General features: G+C 40.1%; 3 protein-coding genes across 3 annotated transcripts in view; 1 reads left to right on the top strand and 2 right to left on the bottom strand.

Annotated features, from left to right (window-relative positions):
• LOC117145774 (voltage-dependent calcium channel subunit alpha-2/delta-3) overlaps window positions 1–4456 on the top strand; it is a 36703-nt gene extending 32247 nt beyond the window's left edge. The window contains exons 11-16 of the mRNA XM_033311554.1: window positions 306–410; window positions 480–741; window positions 812–1297; window positions 1367–1522; window positions 1580–1736; window positions 1801–4456. Of these exons, the coding sequence (XP_033167445.1) occupies window positions 306–410; window positions 480–741; window positions 812–1297; window positions 1367–1522; window positions 1580–1736; window positions 1801–1994 (1360 nt within the window). The 3' untranslated portion in view covers window positions 1995–4456. The remainder of the gene's footprint in view (window positions 1–305; window positions 411–479; window positions 742–811; window positions 1298–1366; window positions 1523–1579; window positions 1737–1800) is intronic.
• A 12417-nt stretch (window positions 4457–16873) lies between these two features.
• On the bottom strand, window positions 16874–19842 carry LOC117140698. Its single transcript, XM_033303765.1, has 4 exons — window positions 19573–19842; window positions 19400–19502; window positions 18327–19284; window positions 16874–18260 (listed from the first exon to the last, which is right to left on the bottom strand). Exons 1-4 carry the CDS (start codon window positions 19752–19754, stop codon window positions 17851–17853), a joined length of 1653 nt encoding a protein of 550 aa, XP_033159656.1. The 5' UTR covers window positions 19755–19842; the 3' UTR covers window positions 16874–17850.
• A 541-nt stretch (window positions 19843–20383) lies between these two features.
• On the bottom strand, window positions 20384–21267 carry LOC117147510 (seminal metalloprotease 1). The gene is made up of 2 exons (XM_033314426.1): window positions 21051–21267; window positions 20384–20988 (listed from the first exon to the last, which is right to left on the bottom strand). The coding sequence occupies exons 1-2, from the start codon at window positions 21265–21267 to the stop codon at window positions 20441–20443; spliced, it is 765 nt and encodes a 254-aa protein (XP_033170317.1). The 3' UTR covers window positions 20384–20440.
• Window positions 21268–26198: the final 4931 nt, after the last annotated feature.

Below are 26198 nucleotides of genomic sequence, written 5' to 3'. Positions count from 1 at the left end.
TATTTTACCCTACCGCAAATAATTTGAAAATGTTTGTTTAAACAAATGCAATTTAAACTGATATGCACCACTCTTATAATAATAATTTTTATAGTCCCATCGCCACATTGATGGCAATCCTAAAGAGGTAAATCGAAGAGTAATTTGGTTAAAGTTGGAGTAGAATAAAATGCAATCGCTTTTGAGGACCAGCCACATGGAGAAGGCTTGAATGAACATCCCTTAGAAATATATTGCGCTGGCCCCAAATAACTTAAAACTCAAAGATTTCAATGAAACTTATATATATTTATGTTTAATCATAGGCAAGGATACCAGAAGTTTGTGGTCGCTACTTCGTTCGTTGCTACGAGATCGGGTCTTCTCCGGTGGATTGATCATGTAAAGCGACCCGAGGATACCCCTGAGCCGTTAGTATACAATTTATTTTTAATAATATTTGAAAATTTCTAAATGGTTCTTGCTCCATTTTTTAACAGTCACTTCAGCGAAGATAATGTTAGAGCCATGGACACATCCTGGTATAAGAGGGCAATTGACCAGCATTCTGTGGAACCAGACAGTTTTGTGTACAGTGTACCTTTTGGGTCGGGCTATGCCATTAAGTCGAACGCCACTCTGGTGACCGCCTCCCATGCCATATTTGTGGAGCATCGAGGTCACAAAGCTGCAGCCGGAGTTGTGGGTCTCCAATTTCAGCACGATTCTTTAGCAAAGCATTTTATAAACATCACCTCAGCCGTAAGTGTTTTCTTACTGTTTAAAAGCAATATGAGTTTTAAGGATTTTGCTCAAACTTTCATACTTTTAGTGCACTGGAATGACTGGCTGCAAGAGAACCTGCGCTTCGGACAATTTGGATTGCTATGTTCTAGACAACAGTGGCTTTGTTATCATATCCGAAGAGATGGAGCACACGGGCAAGTTCTTTGGACAGATCGATGGCACCATTATGGATTCTTTGGTCCAGGATCGCATATACAAGAGAGTTACGGTGAACGATTATCAGGGTGTCTGCTCCGATGCGGATAATCCATATACGGCTGCAGGAGGGATTTTGAAACCGAATCGCCTGGGCTCCTGGTTCTTCAATCATATTTTGGCCCTGAGTGCAGCCTGGTTGTCCCTGATGCCTGCTTCCCTGCGGGCATGGCCGCAGGAGGAGTATACCTACGACAACGAGGATGTTGTTTTCGTGGACAATAATTACTCTGATGAATACGAGTTCGGAAATGAAAACGAATACAATATGCAGGTGGATCAGGAAATGGACGAATTTTTCACCACAGCCGACGTGGTGAGTAGAAAATTGACTTTACGAAGGACATTTATGGGATCTACAAGTATATCATTGTAATTTTCTTAGGAATATACGACACCACCGCCTAGACAGCATAAACCTCACGTTGGACCGAGATTTTCACCAGATCCTCACAACGCCAGACGTTGTGATCTCCGCACGGATCTCTATATGCTTCAGCCCGAGCGCCTGAATCAGGGTGGTCAAAACAATCCGCTTAAGGTAAATGAAGATCGATTGAGAACCAAAATGGAAAATGTAATGAATCCACTTTTTCAGGGTAAATTAACCAACTGTCATGTGTCTGGATGCGAGCGTCCTTTCAGCGTTCAAAAGATCCCGCACAGCAACCTGATCCTGTTGGTGGTGGACACCTTGTGTCCATGTGGCTCAAAGCAACTGGACATTGAGCCCTTGGAGGAGGCGGGCGTAATCGGTGGGTAATAGTGGAATGTGTGTTAAGAAATCATTCTTAAATTCCCTTTTTTGTGGAATTCTAGGAGCCTGCAGTACGAGACGACAGGGACAGGAGCAAGAGTCCCGAAGGCGCCCCAAAAAGTGCATCAACTATCATCCCGAGGAGATCGAAATTCAGCAATGTGGACGAGGCAGCACTCTGCTGCACATGTCGGGATCGGTAATTGTGGCCCATCTTTTGATGGTGACCGTGACCTTTGTGCTGGCCAATGCGTGATATGAGCACTAAACGAGTTTTGAAAATTAAGTTTGCACTAAATATGTGTTGAAAGCAAAAAGCGGATGAGACCTAAAGGGCATCAGAATTTCTTTTCGAAAGAAATACGCAGTTTGAGTTTGTTGATTTGAGGTAGATGTGAAAGCTGTTAGTAAACCTCTTACCATTAAACGTGGTTAGAAGAAAAATCAAATATTTATTAGAAGATTCGTAAATGAGCAACGTTATACCGATACGTTATACACGATCGAGTTTATATCCTTATGTTTGTAGACAATAATTTGCAGGACGATTAGACAAAACGATAGCAAAACATTAATTATGTATGTATTTGTGCAATACGATAAGCATTTAAAACATAATTGTTTAGTCCAAAGCTTTCTAGAACGAGCTTTTTTTTTAAACAATTCTTGATTGATTTCATCATTAAATATGAGAAGCAAATTAAAGAAACAGTGCAAAAACCATTAAATAAATGTAATAATGAAGGTAAAACATTAATCAGTCGGATTATGTAAATAGTATCAAAAATATTCAAAATGAGCAAAATTCCTACCGATAAATAATTCGTTTCTTTCCTGTTTTTTTTTATCGTACAACTTAAATACTAAATAAACGGAGTTACTTTTGCACTCAACTGCGTACGCACAAATATTAAGTATTATATATTTTACAACCAAACTAAATCGAATTCACTGAACAAATGGAAGACTTGAAATACCCGACAGCAATGTAAAAATAACAAAAGCACATTAAGAACAAAAGCAAAACCAGAGAAAAATATGTAGGCAGTTATGTATATGGTTCACATCCAAATTTGAACAAAAGAAAACCAAGTTAATTATTATATAAATATTTGATTAGTTTTGCAGAAAACAAAACAAAAAAAGAAAGTGGAGAAGGAATAATAATTTATTTTATATACATTTTTATACAAACCTCATTCATATAACAAAAAGCGAATGGCGAAAACCAAATCAACTAGTGTAATCGTTCTAGTTATTTTAGACTATACAGTGAGTTCTTTGCGTTTCTTTTGTTAACTTATTAGGTCTACATAGAAATTTACATATCTATCGGAGTTTTGAAATAAAAAAATATTTCTTTTCCAAACTAATAAGCAACACTATATAAAAAACAATTACATGAAACACTTACATATTCACACCTACACTCAATCTCACTCACTTTAAACACAAACAAACACTTACAAACATATACAAAATATAAAGAAAGAATATTTTCTGTGTCTTAAACTTGTATAAAAAATGTCTTCCATTACAAATACTTAACGAAAATGAAATCCAAACAAAGTAAAACAATTTATAAATCAATACCTACTAATTAACTTACACTAAAAATACGATTATATAAGGAAATATATACTAAAACATTTAACTCGAAAGTCATTAACCAAGCATACACAATTTCAAAAGTTTCGCTCTGCGCCTCCCATTTAGCTTTAAGCTGAAAGAGGGCGGAGGAAACCCAAAAAAATGGAAAAAAAAGAGCAAACATTCGTACACCCATTAGAAGGTTAGATAATGTAGGTAGTTAGGGCTGGCTAATCGACGGCACCGGCAGGAAGGGGAGCATGGAAAGGAGGATCATACAAGCATTAGAAGAAATATTAGCAGAATATTTAATATATAGTAAATATGTAATAAACCTAATTTAACATACAACCTAAACCGAGTAATCAATTGTAAGTCGTAACTCATAAGAGCTGTTTGTTAAACGTTGATAATGTCGATGGATTGGACGGTGTTGCAGTACGAAGGTAAGACACCAGTGCGTATGCGTAATCTGAGCTGGAGTGTGTGCATGATTGGATGATTAGTGATTGTTTGCGTGCATGGCTGGGAACCTTGACTGACTTTAAGTGGCGTGGGTGGGAATGTGTGGGAAACGACAAATGGAAATACCTGGTAGGCCACCGAAGGCAGAAAACAATACACACACCTTACAGTTAAGATCGCTATAAAACAATTCCCCCTTTTTTTTATCCACTCTGCCGGTATCTTCCGGTATCAGCTGCATTCTCACTCACTCCTGTTCACCACAAATCCACTGTAAAATGACATTCAATTCCTTCGCATAACTTCAACTCGAAAGTAACAAAAGTATTTATGTATTCAACTTTTTGCAAAACGAAAATTCCATATCAAACACATAAAAAACTAATTATAAATAAAACGAAATTGAAATCTACTGGAATATGTAATAATGTAACAATGTTCTGCAAGATTTTCTATGTTTGTTTATTTTTATAAGGAAATCGAATGTTTGTATATGTAGTCCATAATTTTCTAAAGGAATATGAATATATTGAGAAACACGAAAAAACAAAGTAATGTTTATTGGTCTTAATGAAATGGAAAACCAAAAGAAATATAATTAAAACTACCATTATTAACTTACGAATTAAATCAAATTTTTGACATGCGATTTTTGCTTTTTGGAAATCGTGCTTTTTGCTAAAAACAAAACCACAAGAAAAGAAAAACAAAACGACCTATTATTAAAATATGAACACACTTTTGCTCTCTATAAACCCTATATACAAGCATCTTTCTATATGGAAAATTTATATACAGCCATCCGAAACCAAACGAAAACAAAAAAACTTATATATACCATGTAATAAAAAATGTCCTTGAATATTCATCTCTTTCACTTCACACGAGAAATCCGTAAAGTTTATTTATCATTATTTGCCGCTCCTTGCTTAACCTAATTTTAATAATTTCATTTCGATTGAGAGTTAAATTGAGACCGAGAAACATATTAGACAACAACTGACAACTAAGCATACAATTATGGAATATTAAAAAACAAAAACAATTAAGGACTTAAAAGATATTTGAAAGAAAAGTCATCCTATCAAGTCAAATCAGTGTAAAAATTTTGTTATTGCTGTCGAACACACATTAAAATTAGACTAAAATAAACCCAAAGCAACTTTTAAATTGTACAATTGTTGTTCCATTAAATTTGTCATTATGAGATTTGAAAATATAAAAGTTTAATGCAAAAGAAAAACAGTATGGAATACATATAAATACGTACACACATGTAAGTCATACACATTTTGTATGTTCCAGCGATCCACAAAAAGGCGGAAAATAACTATCAAAATTGTTCAAAAAAGCTTAAAATTTGGATAACAAAACATTTAATTTGTTTTACAAGCACTCTCACATTTAAATACGGTCACCAATGGCACATCTTACACCTATAGACAAGTCTTATGTTATTTTGTACGAAAAGTCTACAAAAAATTTTGCGTAATAGTTTGAAGGAAGTAAAAACTATTTAACATTAGTCAAAATAAACACACATTTGCGAAAGTCTAACTGTTAAGGGAAAAATAACAAAGTAAACCGCATACTTACATAAATTAATTATAAATTAATATAAACTTGCTCATTATTCTAATTACAAACTGGAAATTATAAGTAAATGGTATACATAAATAATATAATTAAAACCATGTTAAGATTCAACATTAAACAGGAAGACGAACAACTAAAAATATTATAAATACATAATATGAACGAAGGAACAGAAAAAGTGCATAAGAAAACAGAGAATGAAGAAATAAATGACAAAAAGTATTATAAAATAATTTAACTTCGATTTTTTTTCTTGTTGGTGGGATGTTTTTGTTGTTGAAGACTGAATCTTTCTATTTTTGTATGATTGATCAAAGACTAAAAGGAAATCCAAATCGATTGTTTGATGTCCGTAGCATCATGTAGATGGCGCCATAAGATATGATGGTGGAGCCATCTGTGTTTAAATGTTTTGTTTAGTGATTGACATTAGTGCTGTGTTGACTCTGTCAAAATTCTTAGTTTCTATAAATATTAGCCATATAAATATAAATTGGAAAGAAGTCTCAAGACAAGCATTTTGAGAAGTAATTTTTGTTCGCCAGCGCCACCTGCCGGCTAAGTTAGTCCAAAAGTTTTCTACAAAGCTGCCAGTTGGTAAGGCAAATTGCCGTGCAGGTGGCGCCAGTGTATCGTTCGCCAGCCTTGTCAAACATAACCCACCCACAAACGAAGCATCAAAATGCATTGCATTGCATAGGAAGCATCATTAATGACGTCCTGCACTTCCGGTACGCAATTACGCATGGCAAACACAAATCAAATGCCAAATTGCGATATAGAAGTCTGTTTTTGTGGCACGTGATCCTTTCCCAAGGATAAGCGCAAATTATAAATTTGGTAATCAACTAAATGTGGCATAACTGTTTAACATATTTATAAGGCCGACGCATACACACACCATCTTATACAGAAACTTTTTAGACAAACAAAACGGGCCTGCAAGTATGGAGAATATTTGCACTCTATGTACTGTCAACAAAATTCAAATCAAATAAACTATAAATGTCAGTGGGACTGGGACTTCAGTTTCGGCTTGAGCTGGCTGCCATTGTGTTTGAGTTCGTGCTGAAATCGTTATCCTGTTACTTGTCATTAATTCTACCCTTCGTGCATATTGTTACTCCTGTCATTATTGCCCCGTATTGTTGCCATTTCAGCTCTGTGCGTCGAGCCGTTAAATTAGCCGCTTATCAATTATGTATTTGAATTTAATTGGCCAACTAGAAGGCTCCCGGGACTCGTTGGCATGCCTGCGTCTGGATTTATCATTGTAAAAAATAAATTTACTTGTGAATTAGCAAAAATTGATTGCATACGCACAATATGCAAATAAATAAAACACATGTACTTTTTGAAGAGTTAAATTGAAATGAATCTTGGGGCTCCACGGTGGCGTGCCTACTTGTTATGCACCTACTTATGAACATAAATTTATTTTATATATTTACTTAAAAATAATCAATATTTAAAAACATGCAACTAATCAATTAAAAGAAGAACAACTATGGAAATTGAGTTGATACAAATAAATTTATTATTACTTTCCCGACATGCGAATTAAACAAATCCAAACGGCAGGCAAAAAAGCCAACGGTTTGCATTTGATTGGGAAACAATTTGAAGAACGACTAAAAAGAATTCTTGGCTTTTTTGTGTGCGGCTGCAATTGCATTTTGTGTGATTTTGGTTATTTGTCGTGGTTATTTTGCTCGACACTGGCCCGCCAGCCTGATTTATTCATTAAATAATGTGTGGGGAGCCGACGTTACCCTTATCCCTCCGTTCGCGTGCGTCCTCATGCGTCATGATTTTCTACAAATAAATTGATTTCAGTTTTCAACATTAATTTAATAGTTGTTGTTATGGGTTGGCCCAGTGGTTTGGCCAGTGTTTTCATTGTTATTGCAATTGGCCTGGTTGCTGGTAACTGGGATCTGTTGCCGCTGATGGTTACATTTTGTAATTTCATTTCGCATGGCTCTGCGGATTCCGGCAATTGAGCATTATGCAATGCATTTACATATATGCATGAAACCGTTTAATTGCAATTCAGGAGATTTAATTTTTTCGATTTTGGTTTTAACTGTTTGCATTGTTTGCGACCAATTTGCAACAGCATTCCGCCATTTTGCGTTCGCATATCGAATGGTAGACACTTCTGATCCTCCTTCATATAATCGTAAACCAAGTCGAATTTTCCATTTACAATTTTTACGATGCTCGTCGTTAATAAAGCATATAATATGTTGACCTCAGAGCTCTCAATGCTACAGTGCCAGCCATAATTCTGCGCTCAGTTTTGCTGCGGCTTCTGCGGATTGCTTTCGCTTTTGTTGCTTTAACCGCTAAAAGCAATTTGCAATTGCACTTGTTTATGGCTGGAACTGTGCTCCTGGCGTTAATTTGACGTATTTTGCTTAGCAAACGGATCTGATGGGATTACTTAGTCAAGGGAGCTTAATGAATTGCAGGATTCTTAATATATATAATATATATATAATATATACAGTTCTGTGCATGCGGACAACTAGTTTTGATGCCAATTCACTTATTACCAATAAATAAAGTTACAGCCGCTCTGATTTTAGGCCCTGTAAAGCTCTTTGAGGTTTCAGAAATCCCTAAAGGGCTAACGGGTAATTTCAATCAAGGATCAAACCAACTTAACTCCTTTAGCTCCCGACCATTGAGTTTTCCAAACTTTTCCCTACCATCTTCACATATAAACAAACCAGGAGCACGGAAACAATTTAATCAATCAACGCTGAACTATATAATAAGGCAAAAATCTGGCAGAATAATAGCCTGCTTGCCCTGCGAAAGTTCCATTGCGTAAATTGATAAATCCTTTAATGTTACGCCCACACAAGAAGAACCTAGAAACCAGAACATGGTAAAGGGTACATCCATACAACGGCACTCTGGGGCGCGACACAATGACATACACACGGCCATGGGGTTATGGGTGAAATCAACTTTCGATTTCGTCGAAATAAATCCACTTTACAGATTGAGACGGCCGTGGGACGTGAGGACATGGGGGAATTTCAATTCCTTCTAAGCACGACGACAGGGACAAACTCATTGAACGAGAGCGACGACAAAATACGTGCAGTGTGTTAGAGCTGCGTTCAAAAAAATAGCCCCAAAAAGCTTGCTATTATAGTTTTAGGTTAATAAAATCATACACTCGGTTTTAAAGTTACATTGAATATTAAGCATCATTAATTAATAAGCAATAAATATAAACCACATTTGTTTACTATTTATTTATGCAAAAATATTTGACATTTCACCTTTCCTAACCTAATACAAGCTTATTTAGATAGGGATTTTCTATATATTGATAAATCTCCAAAATTGGCAGGCGAATATAATTACGAAAATAATTCCGATAACGAATTTATATATATTTGCGGTAATCGTTAAATAATTAAAGAGTGAGAAACAATTGGATAACTAATATTTTAGCAAAAGCTGTAACCAGATTGAAGACGGCAGGATGTTGTGCTCGAATAATTGAATTCATCAAAGCTAACTCGCACAATTGTGAAAATTCTTGAGCCACAACCACCGCCAAATGCCTGAAGCTACCCGATTTCCCCTTTGAATTTAGTTCTGTAAACTTTTCGCTTACTGTGTGTGTGCGCTTCCTTTGATGACGGAGACAGCGGCTAAATTCGGCTAAAAGAATGGCGTACAAAAAGATTTGCGAATTGACAAAGTGCAAGTGGGTCTTGGGGCACGAACATGCCAAATGATCGGGTAGGCAGGACGGCACCTCATAAGGGAGCACGTGTGTGCGAGTGCCTCTGCCTCTGAGGACCTCCTCGGGCAGGCAACGAAAGACACACTCGCACACAGCGACAAACAACTCGAAAATCCATGTCAGTGTCACGTAGCAGAGTGTGTCCCAAAACGGGAACAATAACAACACCACCGGCAGCCAAAAGCAGCAACAAAGCTTGATAAAACAACAAGAGGGTGCTCGAGACGATAAAGAAACGGATACTGTCAATATGACTAAGCCTAGATACACTAATAGATTTCTTTGGAATAAGGACAAAGCCTAGATATACTAATAGATTCCTGGAAAGGTAGTATGCGAAATGTTTACTATATAATGATGATTAATAGTAAACTTGACCAGGCATCTTTTTTTGCAATGAAAAAATCATAAAATAACAATGAGGAAATTATCTAATGTATCTGAGTTGTTCATTTATTAAAGTCCTTACTAGAACTACACCCTCTTCCATTTCCAATTTTGTGTCCCTCATTGTTTTTCCTGCTGATTGGTGTCTTTGTATTCTTTTTTCCTATTCTGAATTCCTATTTGCCTTTATATCTAGTTCTCTTGTTCATCACAGCAACTCAAGCTTCATTGGCATGCCCAGCGTCTCAAGGATATTTTCTGCTCGCATTGCGTATACGCCACGTTGCTCGCACCGTTGATTAAGTCGCTCGTTCTCCGTGCTTAATCAATTATGCGACGTTTGCAAATTCACGTAGCTGCTCGAGTTATTTTCGCTAATCACTGGAATACAATAAACTTAAGCCTCAAAGCCTCTAGAGAAGACGGACTTCATTCAGTGAGTCCAGAATGGCTTACGGTAGCTTCAAGTGGTTATATGGATGCTGGACAATTTTCCCAGCCCCTTCTGACCGGGTCATTTTTCATTCTGATGAAAATATTGATTTCGATTCTCTTTCACCCGCCTTCATCCGCGGTCGACGTGATGTTGATGTCTGTTTGTCAGTCTAACGATTGCTCCTTCAGTGGTTACCTAGCCCTCAATGAAAACGGGCAACTTTCCCCCGATTACATTCGTTTGCCATCGACCCATCAGTCCTCATCCTCGTCCTCGAGCCCATGCCCCTTCAAAGATTTATGAGTTGTCCGCCTCGAAGTTGGGGAGGCAAATGAAATATCGCCAGTGGGCAAATATTTGCGATACGGAAGGCGCGTGATTCGATCAGGAGCCAAACGCAACGAGGTGAGCTCGGAACCAAGTTCCACTCGACCCGAGCCAAATCAATGGCCAAGCACCGAGTGCACCTGCGAAGTACAGTGGACCTAAAGGGCTCGTAACCTTCTTTGAGAATTAAGTCTTTCAAGTCTTTTCTTAACTGAAATAAATATGTAAAATTACAAATTTAAAGAGAGATGTACAGCTAGTTAATCTATTTACACGCATATTCTAAAATATTTATATTATGGAATATTAAAAAAGTATTTATGACTTCTGAGTGTACACCACGGTGTATTGTTTAAATATTTAACATTGCTTTGCTTCTGCAATGGCGACTCCTGGCTGACAGGTAATAAGGTCATCAAAACGCTCGATGCGGTTTTGTCGACTGATTTATGAAGTTGTGTGGTCAGCACGGAGCAAGACAAGCCAGAAGCAAGATGGTAACGGGGTTGGTGGCTTTTGGGGGGAGGGTGAAAAGTGCAGCCAGCCAGCCGTGACAACTCAATCGAGGACAGCGCGCATACGCCACGTTGTTCGCAGTCACCTTTGGGGAATGGAACGGAATCGGTATGGGGATGCTAGGGATGCCAGGGATGGCAAGGATGTGTCGCTTGGCCAGTCACCGATTTCGCCTTGTGCTCTCCTCCTTCCGGTTGCGTTTTTTGGAAAGCGATTTATAAACGTTGCAAGCATAAATAAACAAACAGATGCTCGAACAAAAATAAGACCAGGGAGAACACCGCATAAAGAACTGAATGGCAACATGTGCCTGGCCTTCGTTTTTCGCGCTGTATTTATATACTTTTGCTCTTTTATAAAATATTTTTTAATGCAGCCACAGGGCTGCCAATTTGTGCAGATTTATAGAGGCTGCCAACGTCATGGCTCCCGGGAATAAAACCGACAAAAAAAAAATACATAACCAACGCTCTCTGTTGACAATCGCCACAGGAAGTGGGCAAGCAAGTTGCCAAGGATGCCAGAAATGTGAATGTGCATGGTTGTTGCTCGTGCTGCTGCTGCTGCTGTTACAAAAGGGTCATAACTGATTGCTGCAAACACTTACGGGGGGAGGAGAGAGCCGAGGATGAGGTGGAGCATGAGGGGTTACAGGACATTCGCCGGTTGACTGGACAGCAGCGGCCAGCGGAGAATAACGCACGAGCAGGACAAAGGACGAGGGACGATGACAATGCTGCGCATTGAATGAGCATTTGATGGCTGTTTTTACAACGACTCTTGGGCATTCGGGTTACTGGTACCTCAAGAGCCCATCGAACAACATCTGAACAATTTTAGAGTTTGCTTAGAAACAATTTTACGGATTTTCCCTAATGTTCTGCATCGGTCAGAAAATGCTGCTCATGCATAATGGTTTTTAAATTCTTAATTTAAACTCTGTAATCAAAAAGAGCTTGGGGATATTTTTAAAACTTTATAATGCACTTATCTTGAAATGCGAATAATTAAATTAGAACACACTTTTAAAATTAACATGTAAATTATTTATAAAGCATTTATAATTTGATATAATTGTTTTCTCTGTATTGCATGTACGGAACTTGATTTTAAATATTCGTGAAATAACCTCGGAGCCCCGAGAGTATTTGTATAAGTAAATATTGAGGGGATAATAGATTTAGGGTGTTATGCCTGACATGTCTGTCAGCCGTTGGTTGTTGTTTTCCTTGGTTTATGGTTGTTTGTATTTTTGTGCCGTGGAGACTGCAATGGAATTTCTCTGCACCCATCGTCTGGCCACCGCTGTCGTCATGGTCATCATTAACATTGACCAACGTCATCGACATCGTAGCAGGATGTGGTGCAATTTGTTGCTGCTGTCGCTGTGTAAGTGGGCGTGACTGTCTGCCAAATATGAGCACCGGAAATTAGCACACAACTGCCACGCCCCCGCCCTGATATGAGGGCGAAAATTGAATGGACATCGGACAAACCCCTGGCCGTATAATTACTTTTGTCCCTGAGCGGGGACCAAGTGCTTTTAGTGGCCAACAACTGCCAGAAATCCATGCCTGATGACCCGGCGGGATCACCGGATCTTAATTAACAAAGGGCCTCAAATTAAAGGCTAATCACCCACTTGACCACTTTGTCTACTTGACCTGGCCCAAAGAGTACGCCTTCAGCTCCAGGGTATGCGGCCATGGATTTATGATGCATGGCAATCAAGCTGGGAACTACTTTACAAACTTCACACACACTTCGGCAGGAGCACAGCTTTCCAGTTTTCCATTCCCCTCAAACAAACATCCTTGGGAAACTAACTGCGAATCATACAAGTCATACAAAGACTTGCCCTTTTGTTTTTGTCAAAAATGATTATAAATAATAGTGGTAAATAATTACGTATTTGTGGAATATATTACTTTCATATTTAATTTTGGCCCTATCGTTTAACTGACTTACTCTTCAGAATCCACGCTTGAAATCAAGAAATAATTCAGTTCTTCTCGAGCGTTCAGAGAGGAAAAGTTGTAGAGTGCGAAAAACTTTCTCCACATATCGCCAGGACCAAGAAAAGTAAAGGAAAAATGCAAAGCCGAGCACAGAGGCAACTTGCGTGCTTTTGTGCAGCGTGCTTTTGTGAGCGGCAACTTCGTTTGCGTCCATTTTGAAAATCAGAAATATGCGAGGGTGTGCGTTCCGCGTGTGTGTTTGGCATACATTAGCATCTCTTGTGTGTGCTGCATACATTTAGGCGCAGCGCAATGCAGTGCACAATTGCTTATGAAATTGAGCAAACAAAATGGTGGAATGATGTAAAATGGAAGCTAATGAGCCGTGTTGCTCTTAGAGGTTAATGCGAAAAGGGCTAAACTTCCTGGAGTTTGATTTTACAGTTCAAAAAAAAGCTTTGTTATATTTTTTTTATATCGAAGTGCACTTAGGTACAGTTTATAGACAATTTTTTATTAATTACAATTTAAAATCCTCCGATTATTAACGATTTCTGTACGTGTATTTTTAACTTTTGCTTTAAAAGAAAACGTAGAGTTGAAAAATATTAATGAAGCCATGAATAATAATAAAAACAGCTTCCCCTCTTCAGCCCTCTGGAAGGAAACAAACTCATTAAAAGGTTGCCGGCTAGTCAACCAGTCAACAACTTTGGGCCACAAAACAAGCCATTAAAAAATGTTTAGTACATCGACTATGGGAGAGACAGCCACAGAAAAAGCAACAGAAACGACAGCCAACTGCCAAACAAGTTGATGGTGGGGAAAAAAATAGAAGCACAAAATTGAAGGCAAATGTTTAGTGGAAGTTTAGCAGAGTGGCGAAAAGTTGGAGCAACAGCGAAAAAACACGAAAGTCCCCCGGGCACATTTGAGGGGTTTTCCGCCCCATCCCCAACCAATCACCCTCACCTGTCACCTGTGCAAAATGCCGCCAACGGCCGAAAGTCCTTCATCCCCGTTTCCTCTGCCCGTGTATCCTTTTGTGCCCTGTTCATGTAAATTGAAAACAGTCGCCAAACGGCATCAAGAAAGCGAATGAGGCAATGAACTGGGCTTTGTGCCCTTGTGTGTAAATTAAAAATTAACTGTCGCCGGGGATAAATTTTCAAATTGTATGAACGACACGAATTGTAGCAATTGTTTGTTAAATGAATTAATTTTTTGAGTCGAACAAATACACACATTATTCAGGAAGTTAACTGGTCTGTATATTGCCAAGAGAAATAACTTTAAAATCCTGTTTATATTATATACAAAAAAAAAAAAACAAATTATAATGAATATATACATATATTTTAAAGGTGAAAACATTCTTCTACACTTAGCATTTACATAATCTGGTAATAGTGGAAGGCTACAGATGTGTTTTCCTCCCACTTTTAAAAATTTTCGTTCATATACTTTTACATAGATTCTCAGAGGGCAGTCGTGCATATCTAGAAATAAACTTCAAAGCATTTAACATCTGTCCATTGACCAAGAACGCCCCGACTCGCCGGCGATGTAATCTACACAATGGCATGGCAGAGTTTTAATTGCTATGACACAGCCAAGACACGGCTGACTGGATAAGGGATACCGAGTGGTGACGAAGGGATCGGAATAGGGATTCGGACTGGGATTGGTTGCGGCATCGGCTGGGACCGCTTGCCGTTGTCGTTTTCTAATTTGATAAAGATAAAAATCATTTAGTAAACGCCCTCGACGATGTCGCCGTCAAATGTGCATGCACATGGCATGCCAAACGGGCATGCCAAAGGACGGACACCGAAAACGGGACACACCTATTCCAGGACACGCTCTCGCAGCTCCTTGGCTGCCGCTTAATTGAATGCTCATTTCAACGAGGTCCAGCTCCTCTGCTCTGCAACATCGCTGGGTTTAATTGCATTTTTATTTCATTTCCCAGCAATTATCGCAAGTTCGTGTGCAAATTCTATAAAGCAGAGGAGAAGAAACACGGAAAGAAAGCTTATCTACAATAAGCTAGAATTTTTTAAATAATAGTCATATTTATTGATTATGAAAATCAACAGATCGAATTTGTTGTATCTATAAGTTAAGCTGAAGCTTTTAAAAAATTTTTCCCACACAGAATAGGTTACTCCAATATACAAAAATTAAAATATAAATCATTAAAACACGTATCTAAAACACCTTTTTAAGTAATTATGTATCCTTCCTAGGTGATTTTCTCGCAGTGCCGAGTTCAGTAGCTTGAAGCGTTGGGGATGTGGCACCTGCAACATCCCAAAGCCAAGAGGTCAATCGTGTCATGAGTGTATCTGGGCCATGTGCAACTAGTTAGCAGCTTGTGTGAGTGTGCTAAAGTGTGGTCCGGTGTCCTGCGAAACCGTAATTAAAGGTAGCCAGGACTTTTAGCCAGCTCCTTGCCAGTTCCTGCTGATATTTATTGTCGTAGCTGCGCTTTCTGCCCTCTTATTGTCAGTGCAAGTCCAAGTTCCTGCTGTTGCTGTTACTGCGAGTTGTTAGCAAAGCAATTAGCATGAGTTTGTTATTGCAACACACGGCAAGCAGTCGGCAGAGGATAGACAGAAAGTTGCAGGGGACACGGCGACCATGTCCGGCACCTCCTGAAAGTTTTACACCGAACCCAGGGGCGAAATGCGCCGCACCGAATGCCAGCAAATACGAATTTAATTTATTTACTCTGCAGCGGGCAAAGTGCTGGCAAATAGCCATGTAGCGCTTAACACTCCATAAACAAATCACAAGTAACTGAAACTTATGAAATAGAGATGTACAGACTAATGGCAGTGGCAATTGGAAAGCGCAAACTTTATTTGTACTGAATGAGTTTTTAAAAAATTGAGGTGGTGTCAATTGAAACACATGATAAAACATATCAATCTTATCTGAAGTTATAAAGCTATGTGACCAAAAATAAATCAAACCAATCAAATAACCTTAATGTAGGTAATGCCTTGAAATGAATAGCCAAGAAAAATGACCCGACCGCTAGTAAAGGCTTGTTTTCAAAGGATACCTCACCCCTTTGATCTGCTCTCAACCATTTTCCAATCAGTTTTTCTTACGCCAATTCCCTTTCATATCGAGCTCCATAGGTTTTCGAACCATGGCTTAGATTTAGTGCAACTTTCGCCTCTAGAACCCTAAAGTCTGAGCCATCTCATCACTTACTTCTTTCTTTCGGGGTAACCTTCAGCACCTTTTAAGCCGCTTGCCATGTCCTTCAATGCCTCAAAAATCCCATTCAACCACCACCTCCCGGCGGAATCTGTTGCTTTGTTATCCTGGCCCTCTTATATTGCATTTTATTCACTCGATGGGGAGTTCCTACTCCGCTTGGCTGCATTTCCTTTGGGGGAAATGGGGGTTTGATTTTGGTTTGCTGCTTTTGCCACCGCCAGCTTCATCGTGGATTATGCAAAAAGTTTTTCATTAATGTTGGATTTAGATATTTTTTCACGCTCTGCAACTCTGCTTCCTCAGCCCTCCTGGTGCGAGCATTTTTTCGCCCAGCTTCCTCGATTTGGGCTCCTCATTTCCCCACAGCTCTTTTCCCAAATCCGCTTTTTTCCTGCGTTTTGGTTGTTGACAACGCAACTTTGGTCCCAGGATACGTTAACTTTTGTGCACCACAGCGTGCTGCAGCGCCGGGCTCAGTGCAATGAAAGTTGGCACCACAAAACACAGATACGTTTGGATAGATAGATAGACAGCTAGACAAACGCTTAACAACAGAACCCACAAAGATGCCGCGCAGCAAATTTGCTTCACAAGTGATCTGGCAAATGGAGAATGAATTAAAGGAAAACCCACAATGATTTCGAATGGCGTTTAGTCCGGGAAAATGCTGTAAATAGATTTTTTTTTAATTCAAAATAATATTTACAAGGATTTTCTAATTTGAATATCGACGCAATACCACTCATCTATCAATAATAACCATTTTAAAGATATTTAAGCAATAATCAAAATTCTTTTGCGATTTAGTGATTTTTATATGTAAATGTTTAATTTGATAAATTCATAAATTATGTTTATATATATTTTTTTATTAAATTGTTTGAAGATACCTCTTAGTTCAGTGCACTGCCACATGCCGTTTTTGCCACATGATTTTTTTTTCCCATTGCAACATAACTTGGACCTTCTTTCTTTCCCTATATATATTTATTCTTTTTCCGTATCTGGTCGGGGTTGTGTGGTTGTTTCTTTGGAGACACTTTTGCCGCTTTGCAGTGCAAATTGTTGGGTTTGTCGTTCTTTTTTTGAGTTTTATTCTTATGGCATTTTTTGTGCGGTTTTATTTTCCTTTGTGGTGTTTTCGATTTATCTGCAGGCAAGGATTGGGGGACGGGGGGCCTAAAAGGACCCATCTTCTTTCGCGTTTCAGCATTTATTTGAGTGTGTAAACTTTTGCTACTTGAATTTTTCGGGGATTTTCCTGTGGCAATTTCACAGTTGGCCATGCCCCATCCCCACATTCCCCCTAACGTTGCCAACTTTGATAGTTTTGTCAAAAGTTTTTATTGCGATTTGTTGCAGCTGCAAGTCCAAGTCTTGTAAAAGTAATGCTTATCCAAAACGAGAAGCAAAAATGCTGGAATTCCCCAATTGATATTTCTGTGTGTAAGATGAGAATGAGGAAACATTGAAGTTTTCAAGGGCATTTTGGCCGCCATGTTGTGGGCTCTCTAAAATATCGTTTGGGGGCTAGGTGCATTACATGTTGTACTTAAAATAGTAGTAGAATAATAAGTTATTTTGAATACAAACATAATTTGATGTTGCCAATAAAAACTGCATGGTCAGTTTACTTCTTAATAAATATTTAGTAAACAACTATGACAGCTGGAATAATTGATTTGAAATATGACATTTTATATTTAGACAATTTAAATTTGTAATTATCTCATATAGATTTGAAAAGTAAATAATTGAGGTCGAGAAGAGCGATAACTTAGATTACTTTCACCTAATACGAATGTTTGGCTATATTAATAAGATACTCCCTTCACTTGTTATCACAATTCTCGATGACCACCACATCGCCGTAGTTTGGAGGCGGTGTCTCCGGTCGTATCGCTCCACTTTCAATCACATCCGTGTAGAATCTGGCCGTAGATGTTGGCGGTTCGGCGGGGGAACTCGGCTCCCGGTCGCGACTGGTGAAGAGGTTACTCCGACTGAGGCGCCTTATGAGGGTGGCCGTATTCTGATTGATGGTCCGGTAGTACTGACTGCGGGCCGGACGACCAAAGAGCCTGGATACAAAGTTGTCCTGCGGTCCGTAGGGTTGTCGAACCACGGCATTCGATGGAGTACTACGGGGACGCTGGGGATTAGAGCGCCTGGGGTTGCGCGTACGCTGTGGTGACCAGGTGTGGATAGCTGGAAGGCTATCCTGCGAAGGGTTCAAAGGAGCTGGGGGAAACAAACAAGGAAGAACTCCATCAAATATTGGTCAATCACCTAATTGAGCAGACCTACCTGAATCGCCAGTGGCCACTTCCGGGTTGCTTTTCTTTTTGCGCATCTCACAGCAACTCTTGAGGCACAGGGCAAAGGTAATGATGAAGATGACCATGCAAACGCCCGTGGCACCGCCCACCACAAAGGCCAACTTCAAATCATCCTCATCGTAGGTGTGGGTGCGTATGATTTCATCTTCCAATTGGGAGTTTCCGCCTGCCAGGAGTTCATGGCTCACACGCTCCAAGCAAATGCGGTATCTAAGGCACAGTTTCTCCCGACTTCCCTCACACACATCACTAACCGATGACATCTTCTCGTCGTCCTGCTCGCTGTTCTGCTCCTCACTGGAGTCCAGATCCCGCCAGATGGACAGCACGGATTGGGGTCCTCGGGTGCTGGGCTCCAAGTACTCCATGCTTTCGAACTTCTCGTTTTTAATGGGAAAATTCACAGCTTCTGCATCCTCCTGCTGATCCTGAATCTCCTCTTCCATGCAGTTGCTCATGAAAATGGCCACTCCGCGCTGTCGCAATCCAGTGGCCACTTTGGCCAAAGACCGATCGCAGTTGAACGGATTTTCCTCAACATTCAGTGACGCCAGATTGCGGGGGGCATGGAAATCCCCGGGACTTAGGGTTAACAGTAGATTCTGTGCCAAATCCAGTTGGCGCAATTGAGGCAGGGCACTCAGAAGCTGGGTTCCAAGTTGATTTACCTGCGAGTTGCGCAGATTGAGAGAGCGAAGCGATGGACTTCTTAAAATAGGTCCTTTTCCCAGAGTGGACAATTTGTTGCCTTCCAGATTGAGGTGGATCAGTTGATCGTTAGACTCCAGGATATGTTCATCGATCTGTTCCAGGCGATTGTACGAAAGATCCAAGTAGCGTAGTCTGGTCAACTCCACAAAGGCATCCCCATAAAGTGTGTGAATGGCGTTGTGGGCCAACGTAAGATTGAGCAGATGGATGGTGGTCTGCAGGAAATCACAATAGATTAACAATAATTATTTTTGTAAAGCATTAGTTGTCTACGAAATCGTGGAAAACAAAAACATTCGTATCACCATTATTTTCCATTTTATAACTTACTTTAAAGGAGTCATCGTCAATGGTGGTTATATCATTGTAGCTCAGGTCCAACAGCTCAACCGTTGTGGGTATTTCTATATTGGCGCTTATCAAGCGCTTTGCGCTGCACAAAAAAGTATATATAATATATATAACTCAACCGAATTAATTCCCCAAATCCGATGACAACTCACCTGCATACTGCGCGATTGCGCTGGGCGTGTAGATCACAGTGGCAAACAGTGGGGCAAAACATCTGCGACTGGGTCTTGCTCCTGCAGACCTGCAGAAGAACACAGAGCAACAGGCCTACGTAGAGAAGGATCTGCTTAAGACCCAACCACATTTTGGGCTTTGTAACACATTGCAGGGCCATAGGCTAAGTTCAAATACTATTTGCAACGATTGGAAGAAATCTTCTCAATTACACATCATCGCCATTTTCGAGATGGTTGGTTTGGGAATGCTTGGTAGTTCTGGACTGACTGAGTGTCCAAAACTCGTCTCTCCACTCGCTTCATGACTAACAGTTGAGCTGCTTTCCAGTGGTGGGTTACCTTACTTTAACTGGGTTCCGTCAAAATATTAAAGAACGAATTTCATCCGATTATTAATGTGCTGCGCTTGTGCTCTACACTTCCACTGCAGATAAGATAAGCGTTTTTTTTATTATCTAATCAGCTGATGCGGCTATGTTCGTGTTTCGATGAAAAAGCGCCAAGTTTCGGCCTTTCATTTGTTTGGAAAATGCAGAGCTATAAAATTTGGGTTAAATTAGTTGCTTGCAATTTCCTTATCATCAACTTTTTGGGTACTTGTCTTAATGTTATTATATACTTATTTATTTGACCTAAGCGATGAAATCAATCAGTTAAGACGGTTACAGAATCGAATGTTTAATAATCGCTTATTGTAGTGCTTTTTATTTCCGTTGTTAGGCCAAATGATAAAAAACGGGGGCAAAAGTCAATGACTGAGAGTTTTATTGTACAAAACAAAAACGAATTTCAAGCGGTTTATAAAATTGATAGGCCTTTTTGACCTTGAAGTTTATTGCTATTTTTACAATTTAATCGGACACTTGTACATGGTATTGAGTCGTTTGACATCGGTATCACTCATCATCAAGCGCTGCCCCATTTGCTCCTGACCCTCTGGATTCAGAGCCACAATTGTCGCTTCACCATTTATGGAAAATGCCAGGGAACTGTAGTGTAGAATGCTTCCGTAGTCATAGGGCTGATCAAAGTCCCCCACCTCGCCTTCTTCGTACTTGACAAAGTTCTTCTCGTGACCCTCGGAAATGTTCTCCTCCACGATCTTTACGAACTCATCTCGATTCGGGGAGCACTGCTGATGGTGGAATCCCAAAGTGTGGAGCAGTTCGTGTTGGATGGTTCCCAGCTTGAAGCAACCTGTGTCCAATGCGCCAGGCTTTAGTTTGACGGTTCTTTCTCCTGGCTGATAGCCCACTTTGGAGCTGCATCCTGAAGTGGACGGAAGCACAAAAAGATAGTTTTCCTCATCCTCATCAGCAGGCACAAATCGAATACAAGACGAATACTCGATGAATTGCATGCCAAGCTTTATATATTCCACATGAGGAGCATCTGAAAAGTAAAATTGATAATAAAATTAGTTTTGGAAATTAGCCATCCAATGCGTGTCTTACCAAACTCCTCAGATATCCTAAACGGAACTGTTGCGTTTGGCCAGCGTCGTGTCTCGGACAGCTGTCCATTCCGGGCGTAGTCCACATCCATATCACCCTGGAAGTATCCTGCCGTCAGCTCTGGGTCTGTTTCCTCATAATGGGTATTAAAGGGTGCTGGGAAAATGCCAGAGCACAGAGTGCCCAGCAGGAACAACTGAAACCAAGCACCAATCATTTTTGACTGAATTAAAGCGAATTAACGGCTAATGTACTGCTAATTATCGCAGAATGTTCGCTATTAAGAACTACTTGTGATTGATTGGCGATAAGATACCTCGTAACCCACAAACCGGTGTGTGCTGAAGCACTTCCAACCGCTGTTCCTAAGCTTATGAAAAAATTGGTGATCTGGTTCTTAAAAATTTGTTGGGCACCTCACTGCCAAAAAAAAATTCAAGTCATATTATATGTATTTATATGGATTACCATATCATCATTTAATCAAAAATATACAATAAAGTTGTTTGTTTTCTGAAACCCAAGAAGTGTTTAGGATTACAATGCTTCAAGGCGACAATTTTTTTTTAAGAGACGTCTGAGTTTTCTCCGACTGGACAAGTTGATCGTTAGCCAGCGAAGCTCGAGGCTACTTAGCAGCTCAGCTTGCACTTCCGTTTGGTCACAGTTCCAGGCTCAGTCCCATTCCCAGACCCATTCTCATTCCCATGGCAAGATGTAATGGCTGAAAGTCCACTTGTCCGCTTTCCCCCATTTCCCTCTAGTGAATCTGCTTCCGCACTTGGTTTGTTGGCTTTAATTTATGGCCATGGCCAGACGATAGCGCCTGAGTCTTCGACTGAGACTTCCACTGCGACTGCAAAGGCGCCTTGTGTCAGTCAGTGTGGGCGTGGCCAGTCGTCGTCACATCCGCTGTTTGTCAGGGGTTGGCTCTGTGGGCCCGCGCCATTTCCACTGCACATCCCATCGTATGATCACCGCAACGGGCAACAAAAATGGAAACTTTTTCCCACACATTCTCAGCTTTTGCCGCTCGGGATTTTTCAGTTTTCAGCTATAGCCAGCCGGGCTGGTCCGACGGAAATAGTTAACTTTTATGCGCATTTCAAATCGGAAAGTTTTGCATTCAAACTTTATTAAAATTACGCTCGATGCACGTCCAATTGTGCCTGCCATCCAACTCCTGAACAAATCCACTCCGAACTGTTGGTCGCCATCTTCAATGCCATTGTCGCGAAGGTCCGCAGAGGTTGGTTTTCTTTGTTGCAATGGCGTTCCGAGCTAACTGGGCATTTGGACATGGAGCTTAAGTAGGACACATTGGATAAGTTTAAGCCACTTAAATTACGATGCTGCCCGATAGGAAACACTATACTTTTATCTATTCCGCCTGAAGTTTAGAATAGAGAGTAAAGCTCAATACCCTTCGGACTTTATTATAATCAATATTATTCCTTAATTATAAATATGTTGACTAGTAATGCTGTTACCTTGTATACAAAAAAAAGCATACAACTGATTCGAATTCTTGTGTGGAGTAAATTTTTTGATTTTATAAAATATTTTGTAATTAAAATAATTTGAAGATATTTTATATATTTCTATGAAATAGATTGGGGTACCGTCCTAGGTAATTTCGTAATTATCTCGAGGCAAATTCCCCCACTAAATTTGAAAGTGCATTCCATCTTCCGCCATGTGGAAAGTAAATTCTGCAGTTTTTCCCCACTGCACATTTGCATTGTTGTTTTGACTGCCGGCGCCTTTTTGTGCCCATTCCCGAATCCCTGTCCCTCTTTAACCCAGCTCTTGGCCAACAGTTCCCGCACTAATGACCGACATTGCTTCCTAATTACAAAAGTTTTGCATGCACTCGCTGCAAAAGGGTGGATGGCCGAATTGCTTGCCGAAAATGGCAAAAAAAAAAATACAACTTTTAAGTTTATTTTATGTTCTTTATTTAAAATTGGAGCGCTTAAAGTTGAGCTTTTCATTTGGCTTTTAGTGGCCATAACTAACGACTCCATTAACCCAAGGCGGCCGCAATACACATGTTTGAGCAGTAAAAAAGGGGGTAAGCCAAACAGCAACAAAATTTGCTTGACCGTAGACGAGAAGCACTAGCACTCAGTATATTCCAGTTGCACATATGTCATGTGACACATGGTGACCCAGGAACTGGCCGGATCCCGATCCTAGGGCCCACTCGTTCTGCCCATGGGCCGCACTTAATGATAAACAATGCTTGCGGTCAGTTTAACAAGCCGCGCTATTACCCTGCCACTCAGCCGCCCTTCGTCCTTGGACCACCATCCCTTGCGGCAGGACCAACAAGCCCACCCGCATAACGAGTGGACAATTTACACGCTGAAACTGAACGACAGCGGAAGTCGGGTGGCAGCGGGTGGACTCGTTGATACCTACCTATTGATCATTGTACCTTCAATAAACGTCAAATCTAGTTTCTTATGGCTGTTGTGAGGGCATTTTTTAAATCAGTCTTACACAAGTCGTTAATAAATAAATAAACTGTTAAGTGCATTCATGAACCAATGTCATTTACAATTGCTTAAATTCTAAATACACTTCTGTAAAAAATCTGCAGCTTATCCATACATACATGTGTATAACACCCTTAAAGTCCACGATTCCCTAATAATTCCACAACAAGTATAGAAGGCCAACCAAGGAAAAGAAGAAGCGACAAAAACAGCATGCTTAAAAGAGCAGTAAATGAGAATTTATCCACTTGCTGACCAACGAGACGTCTCCATTCCCATCCTCGTCCTTCAGTGCCACGCCCCCCATTCGCAGACGGAGACACAAAAACCGGGGCGGAGATATAGGGGGTGTATAACTGGCGGACACACGCACATCGTAAAGTTTTAATCGGATGTTGTCCAGCTTTACATGACGCCATCTACTGGCTTAGAGTGCAATATCCTGTGGCACGCGATAACATCGAGCAAAAGAGTTGGGTGGCAGTGGTCGAGACCTCGTACAAAGGACGATGGGAGGGATTTGGGCAAGGGTGCAGGGGGGCGTTGCCGGGGTGCGAGAGCGGCCACCCTTGTTTATGCGAAACGCCCGGCCGAAACGCTTCTGGCCCTTTGCTTTTTGACGGCATTTGGCATTGCCACTGCCACGCACAACAACTACAAGGATCCGCCAGGATGCCCAGCACTTCCATCTATGGTCCACATAGTCGGCACAGTTTCGGCCCAGGCTACAGATACAGTTATACAGATACAGATGCCAAGGCTAAAGCCAAAGGAACAGCCGCTACAAAGGCTTAAAAAGCGCTCAACACGAGAAAAAATGAGCGGAACACTGGAAAGGGAGAAAGACAAAAGGAGGTTCTTTTGAAAGCCGAATTACTGTGGCTCTGCAAAGCACTCAATTGTTACAGTTTTTTATCCAATGATAAGCCTTTAGTTCACTTTTCTTCAGGGTTTTATTTACAATCTATAAGCAATCAAATTTTTAGATGGGAAGAGCAAATATCGTTTATTTAATATAAATATTTGCAGTTATTTTATTTAAATTTGGTGTTTATATCTTTGTATAAGTTTGTACATTTAATTTGCTACATTATATATACTTTGCTAGGCTGTTGTTGACAGAATTGACCTTTGCCAGGAGAAATATCAAACAAAGGGCGATGGTAATTTAAATTTATAAGAAATATTCCCACGATGGCTTTATAATGCATTATTTTCACCTTAGCCTGTTGGAGAACATCGACGTCAAGTCAGCATGGCGACAAGCCTCATAAACAATACATTGTATCCTTGCCGGCAAAGTGCATTCAAAACGGAAGTGAAATGTGTGGCTCTCGTTGTTTTCTGGACTTTGGTCAGCCGCTTGGCTAGACGCACACTTGGCTGGATGTCCAGGATTGTCGGGATTTTGCAGAGCGGAGTGGACTTCAGCCATTACACACGAAAGCAACCCACCGAACCACCAAGGCAACGAACCTCGTTGTCATTGTCGTGACAGGAAATTAAGATGAATGTGGCGAGCAAACTGCAGTTTCTACGCCGGGGCACCAGCTCCTCGTCGCTCGATGGTGTCCCTTAAATTTCGCCCTCAGCCCGCTGTTGTGGCCCTGTTGCCTTATTGTCGTTTTTCTATTCGGTTAGACAAGCGAGAGACAGACGGCTGCCTCTTAAAATATTCATAACACAAACTGTTGCCACTATCTCCAGTGCGGTCCGCAGCGGATGCAGGCGGACCGGCACAAATGGCATCGCTGGGAGTAATCCGGGAAAGCTGGAAAAGCGTGCGAAAGTTGCGCGTTTGAAATAATTGATTTTTATGAATTTGTTAAGTGAGTTTTTCATGCAGCAGTTGTCAGAAGGGAGTCTGCGGCTGCGGAAATGTTGGCTTTATAAAAAGTGCAAAAATATGTCACGAATTAACAATGCTTTAAATGACAGAAATTTGCGAACGGTTAGTAATTTATACGGAAATTTATTCTTGTTTTTGTAGTTTCCCAATTTTGGTTATGATCTGAATGCTTGTTTAAATAATATAAACAATCACTTTTAATCATTGTTTGGTGCTCATTAAATGTAGAATAATAAATCAAACTTGACATGTTTATGTTTGTAAATGTGTAAATGTAACACCAAAATAAATTGTTATACTGCGTTGAATGGAAAACATAAAATATTAATTTAGTTACACAGTAATGTTGTAATGTTCAAGAATAAATTAACGTGCCCAGCCTGCTAATGTCGCATGCCCAAAATGAAACCTTCATATTTAATCGCACAAAATTTTTGAATAACAATTTATATATTTTAAATAAGATTATACATTTAATTGGATTGTTTACCGTTGCTTACATCATTACCTGCGTTTATAACCCCCAATAAGTCCAAATTCCCCGGTGGTGGTCCTGAAAGTTGGCTCAATTATACGAGGACAAGCCATTACATCGTAAATGAGGCAATATTAATGTGAGACTTTCAAATGTTTCCGTTTGGCTTGGAACTGGAGGGTAATAACTTAATTGAGCCATTGCACGCATGGGAGACTTCATTTAAAAGTTGAGAAACTGTCTTCGTCTGTACTCCCGTCTAATCCCTGGTGCATATATAAGTCGGAGGAGAGCAGCCATTATTCAACAGTCTTGACTCCATA

Source organism: Drosophila mauritiana, chromosome 2L (assembly GCF_004382145.1).
Source record: "Drosophila mauritiana strain mau12 chromosome 2L, ASM438214v1, whole genome shotgun sequence".
NCBI lineage: Eukaryota > Metazoa > Arthropoda > Insecta > Diptera > Drosophilidae > Drosophila > Drosophila mauritiana.
Note: the sequence above shows the minus strand (reverse complement) of the source record. Positions and strands in the feature narration are given on the sequence as shown.